The 6,000-nt window shown below is 43.7% G+C and overlaps 1 protein-coding gene across 2 annotated transcripts in view; it reads right to left on the reverse strand.

Moving 5' to 3' along the window:
- The window catches only part of kiaa0930, a 98,232-nt gene extending 93,653 nt beyond the window's left edge, over nucleotides 1–4,579 (reverse strand). For both annotated transcript variants that reach the window (XM_059977990.1, XM_059977989.1), the window contains exon 1: nucleotides 4,235–4,579. In XM_059977990.1, the coding sequence (XP_059833973.1) occupies nucleotides 4,235–4,367 (133 nt within the window). In that variant the 5' untranslated portion in view covers nucleotides 4,368–4,579. The remainder of the gene's footprint in view (nucleotides 1–4,234) is intronic.
- Nucleotides 4,580–6,000: the final 1,421 nt, after the last annotated feature.

Raw genomic sequence — 6,000 nt, forward strand, 5'->3', positions numbered from 1 at the left:
TGTGGAAAGCAATTGAGGAAAGAACTCTTTGCAGCATTTTTCTTTATGCAGGGTTAACTAACCTCAACAAATAGTGAGATGGGTGGGAATAGATTACTCATAAGTTATGTGATGCACTGAAAGTTATAGTTTGTGAAAATTGAAACAGATTTTTGAAATAAAAACAAAGTACAGGAAGCATTCAGAAGGTCAGGCAGCTTCTGTGGACAGAGAAACAGTTATATTTTCAGATATGGTACTCTTCATTTGAAAGCAAGAGCTACCTGCTCCTAATTATTTGCTTGAAGCTGTTGGTTAACAGTGGCCATTAGGCTGTGAACAGATGACATCTGTGAGAAATAGATAACCAGTCAGCAGGCAAGTTGAAGGGCAAAAAGCATCCACTGACAATTTCACTTGTAGTAAATTTGGTAAGCCAAAACTGACTTTGAGCATTCCTTTCAAGTGAGCCATGGTGGAAATTACAAAAATGCTGCCTAGGAAAGAAATTTTTTACATAAGAAAAAACATTCCCCTTCCTACTCCAAGTTACAGCAGCCCTCAACTTGCTTAGTCACTCAAGCACGCAACAGTTAACCATTTAGTAGAGGCTAACATCAACCAGTTAACTACTATGATGCTTGTTTTTACTGATATTAATGTAGTACTGCCAGGTTTTGGCACAGCTTTAAAAATTCAAGTTCAAGTTCAAGTTTAATTGTCATTTAACTGTACGTGAATACAGCCAAAGAAACAGCAGTGGTCCTGGGGCCAAGGTGTAAAATGCAGTGCCACCACACATACACAACACAAGGCACATATAGCTATTTAAGACAGTGAGCACATAAGATAGCAGTAAAACACAATCACACAAAATCTATATAGTCCAAGTCCCAGAGTCCGCAAATGTTGCAACAATCTGCAGTCAAACACAAAACAGTTTGCGTTCTGTAAAGCAAACACTAGGGGGCAGTACCTGGACACTATGTCACACTGCCTTCGGCACTCTGGTGCAGCACCTGACTCTGATGCCTCCCCCGGGGCAGCTGCAAACAGGCAACGCTACAGCTTGAGGCCTAGTCCTCACAGCTCCCCACCGTTCACCAATAAACTTGCAGCACCCCACACCAACAATGTCCAAGAGAGTCGTGCAATCACAAGAAAAGTGACTGAAGCAATCACTTGCTGTTTTACTGCACACCTCCTCCGGGTACTGAGTCCAGCTCGCTGTTGGGGTAGACCTGAAGGACTTTAAGTTCACAGTGTCCAGCAGGGTCTTGTAATTGTTAAAAAAAAACACTTTAAAAAGGCAATAACACTTTTAGCGGACCCTGTAGAAGTTGCTGTGTTCCAGCACATGAGAAGTTTCTACGTAATCAATGGCACCACCACCCAGCCCATCTCCCAGTGCAATGATTGTTCACAGGTGGTGAACATATCAGTAAATGGAGAAATGGAGTATATTTACATGAAATTCTTATAGCAGCATTCCATGTAAATGTACTCAGTGATGGGAAGGCTTTTGACTAGGATGGACTGGGCTGCCTCCACCACTTTCTGTAGTATTTTGTTGTTCCTGGGCTTTTTCCACGTGACACAATTGGATAGAATACTCTCCACTATGCATCTGTAGTAGTTTGTCAAAGTTTTTGGTGACATGCCAAATCCACGCAAAGCTCAAGGAAAGTAGAGGCACAGTTGTGCCGTCTTTATGACGAGACATGCTTTGTTCTAAGATGGATCCTCTGATCTGTTAGCGCCAGGGAATTTAAAGCTACAGACCCTCTCCACTTCTGATCCCCTAATGAAGACTGACTCATGGGCCTCCCGCTTCCTCCTCCTGTCATCAGCAATCAGCTCTGGTTGAGTGAGAGGTTATCGTTGCGGTGCCACTCAATCAGATGTTCAATCTCCTTCCTATAAGCCATTTCATCACCACCTTTGATCCACGAATGACATCCAATGATATTGTGTTAAATCTAATCCATTCCTCTTCATCTTTCCTTGTCACTGCACAGCTTTTCATATGATTGACTATAATATTCCCTTCAAATGCCTCCCTATCACCAATTGGATGGGACTATGCCACACTGGTTCCATTTTTACTTATTCACTGAAGGCAGTCTGTGAATTAGATTTCAATGGCTTCTAATTCAGGTACTTGTGTCTGTCAAAGATCCATCCCAGCTCCCACTTCCCATCTATCTATCAAAAGCATAGCATTCTTTCTCACCTGCATGCTGACAATACCCATTTTGACTTTTCCATTCTCTCAAATTGCAAACTGTCCAATTTCTAGTACTGGATGGGCACCAAACCATTGAGAAAATCACATCAATCATGTTCAGCCCCCACCACAAGGCAATTTCCTGGCAAGTAAGTATCTTCTACATTTTGCCAATTGCTTGAACCAAAATAGAAAGTTTACAATCTTAGTGTAACATTCCACCCAAGATGAGCAGCGCTGCACTCTTTTATACACCTCATCAGAGTTGCTTTATTTTGCTTTTTCATTTGTTGTCATACACAATATTGTGATTTCCAGGCCATAAAATGGACACCTAAAACTTTGCTGTGTTGTTTTAACATTTCTCTTAAGTACTAACATATTCTGGCTCTAAGTTAGTTCACACCATTTTAAAATTCTCAGCTTGATTTTTTTTAAACACCTCCCATCTAAGCTCTTCCAGACCAATAACCTGAAATATATGTTTGAGCATCTCTAATTTTACTCACTTCAGCATTGTGTCTTCAGCTGGTTTGCTCTGTTGCTCTGGTTTTCTGGTGTTCAATTCTCCACCTGTATTATTGTTAAAATGTTCCAATCGCAATCTACCTCTCCGCCAAGCTTCTGGTCCGTAGATCAATAGCTTCTGGGGGGGGGGGGGGGGGAGGGTAATTGGCCTATTATTTAGTAATATATCTGTGAAGCATCTTGAATCAAGGAGCAACAAAAAGTGGAGGGTTTTTTATTATTGGAAGTTGCACTGATTTTTGTTAAAAAAGATCCAGAAGTTAATTCATGAAGATATTTGTGAATAAATGCCGCTGACTGCAGAGCATAAGAATTTTCAACAGGTACGCATGAGGTTACTGGTTGCACTGGGCAGACCTGCCATCTATCCATTGGGAGGGTCAAGGTGGTTCTGATAACAATGACATCATCCTTCTCACTGAGGCTGGCCGACAATGAGCGCACTCCCTCACCCGTGCACTGTGGGACACGTAGTTCTCCGCGGTTCCACTTCCCGTCAAACTTGCTGCAAGCTCGGTGCCCGTGACTGCAGCTCCCAGGAGCCGCTGCGACTCGGCGCATGCTCACTGGACACCTGCGGTTTCCTTTCAAATTGCGGGTTACCTCATCCCGAGCATTGCACACAAGACAAGGTAATTGAATTAATGAACGAGGAGAGGGAGATGATTCTTCATTACACTTACTTCCAAAGATTTACCTTTATAACCCACCTTCCAAAAATCCCTTTAACCCAAGTACAGTACCAATTTAAAAATAATACAGCTGTCAGCACAGTCATCCCACAGTTAAGTAGTAAGGCAGATCAATAATGAAATCCTTCAACGCAAAATGTACAACGATTACTGGGGTCAGTACACTGTCTGGAAACAATGGATTAACCTTCACCATTTAGTTGTATTTGAACACCAACAGCGAGCTGAAGCCTTTGCGCTGGCCAAACATTAGATTATACACACTGACACAACCCACACCCACATATTTGCGTTAAAGCCCGCTAAATCTCTGGACGGCGTGCTCTCCCGATGCAGCCTCATAACGGAGGCATTTAGGTAGCCACAAACAACGAAGTGTCATGCTCAAACACATTTAGTTCAAGTAAAACGGGGACAACGCTGCAATCGTGATGGCAGAACGCCCTGACATTATCACAAAGTCCATCCAAACCCCATTGGGGTATAGTGTCCCTCAGCAGGCTATCAAGAACGGAGCTGTGGTGTTTCAGATTCAAGCTAATCACACAGTAGATTTTTAAAGTGGTTTGAGTGAAGGCGAAGTGAACTGCTGGGCTTCAAGGTACTGAATACGACAAGACCAACTTTGACAAGTTGATCGTTTTTCTCTGCAACAATACGAATAGTCCTAGTGAATAATCTGCTCTTTTTCAGTATGACGGATCTTCAGTCTATATGAATAAAGTAAGGAGCCATGGCGGAGATCGCTATCCCTGACAATATCCAGCACTGACAGTTCAAGGCCAGACCAGTGGTCGCTTTCACTTACCCAGCACGCTCATCTCCTGTCTGAGGCTCGCTCTGATCCTCTCCTCCTCTATCGCTGTCAGCATTTTGTGCAGAGAACCGTCCTCGCCGTCCTCTCCTTCTTCTCCCGTTCGGGTCTGTTGAATGGATGCCATCCCTGACCCTCTGACACTCTTCTCATTGCAGGAATCACTTACTCCTGTCCGCCTTATTCCCTGACGCCCGCTCTTCCCTCACTCGCCGCTGAGGCGATGCGAAAGTAACATCTTCCCTCACTCGAACATGATTCCCGTTTTTGCCAATCCAAAGTATAACTGACCGGCTTAGCCCTGAGACTGCCGAACACAACTCACTTCCGTCTCTAAGATCAGCTGAACCATGGAAGGAGGTGGTAACAATTCTACTTCCTGCTCCATGCAGCCAATTGCAAGCAACAGACATCCCAAGTCCCCCAGACATGACCCCTAACAGCTGTCGCCTTCACAATCCCGAAGAAGACCCAGCGTAGTCACTCTAACACCCGCGTGTCCGTTTTAATGGTGGGTGGTAAACAAATACTAACGCGAAAAATGATACTATTGGAGTAATGATTATTTCATTTACACTGTCCGCTTATGGTTCAGGGTTCCCCCGACTGGGCACCTGTGGACATCTACCACGGTCTGTGGAGTACGGGACTCCCCCCAACGCAGCAGATCAGGAAGGCGCCAAGCGGCAGCCAGTTCTCCACGAACCGCTCGTCAAAATACTGAACATGGCAGTCAGTAGCTACAACTCGTGTATAAGCTGATATGATTACATCCTTGCTCACGTGTGTCTTTCATATCAGAACCGCAATGAGCTAATTTGCGACAGTTGGATTTTGAAGTGAAGTTTAACTCCGACGCCCGCAGACCGCAGATGTATATGAGACGTTTACAATTTTCTGGGTAATCTCTTTACCTGATTGATTTCCACATTTATTTACATTTTGCATGCATGAAGAAAAGCCCTATCGATTTGGCATAAGAGGGGGTAGCATTACCAGTCAGAGAATATGTCCCTGCAGTGCTCAATCAGGACAGTCGTCTAGTGAGGCTTGATGAATGGAACTGAGGAACACGAAAAGTATGACCAAGTTAATGGGGCTCTATTATAGACCACCAAATAGTCCAGAGATTTAGAGGAACAAATTTGTGAGAGATCGCAGACTGTTGCAAGAAACATAAGGTGGTTATAGTAGGTGATTTTACTTTCCACAAATTGACTGGGATTTCCATACTTTAAAAGGACTAGATGGGATAGAGTTTGTCAAATGTGTTTAGGAAAATGTCCTTAATCGACACATAGAAATCCCAACGAGAGAGCGCGCGATGCTTGACCTGCTTTAGTGAATGGGACAGGGCAGGTGACATAAGTATGTGTACTACAGGAGAACACTTTGCTCCTAGTGATCATAATACTATTCGTTTCAAAGTAAATACAGAAAGGTCAGAGGGTTGAAATTCTAGGGTTGAGAAAGGCCTATTCTGATGGTACCAGAGCTGGCAAGTGTGGGCTGGGACTGGCTGTTTCCCGGCAACGGTGCACTTGGTAAGTGGAAGCCCTTGAAAAGAGAAATTTTAAGAGTACAAAGCTGGTATGTGCCTGTCAGAATAAAAGGTAAAGAGAACAGGATTAGGGAGTCTTATTTTCCAAGAGTTATTGAGGCCCTGGTTAAGTAAAAAAGGAGGTGCATAGCAGGTATAGGCAGGCAGGAACAAATGGAGTATAAGGAATGCAAGAGAACAGTTAAGAAAAAAAATCAGG

The sequence above is a fragment of the Hypanus sabinus genome, chromosome 8 (assembly GCF_030144855.1).
Source record: "Hypanus sabinus isolate sHypSab1 chromosome 8, sHypSab1.hap1, whole genome shotgun sequence".
Lineage (NCBI taxonomy): Eukaryota > Metazoa > Chordata > Chondrichthyes > Myliobatiformes > Dasyatidae > Hypanus > Hypanus sabinus.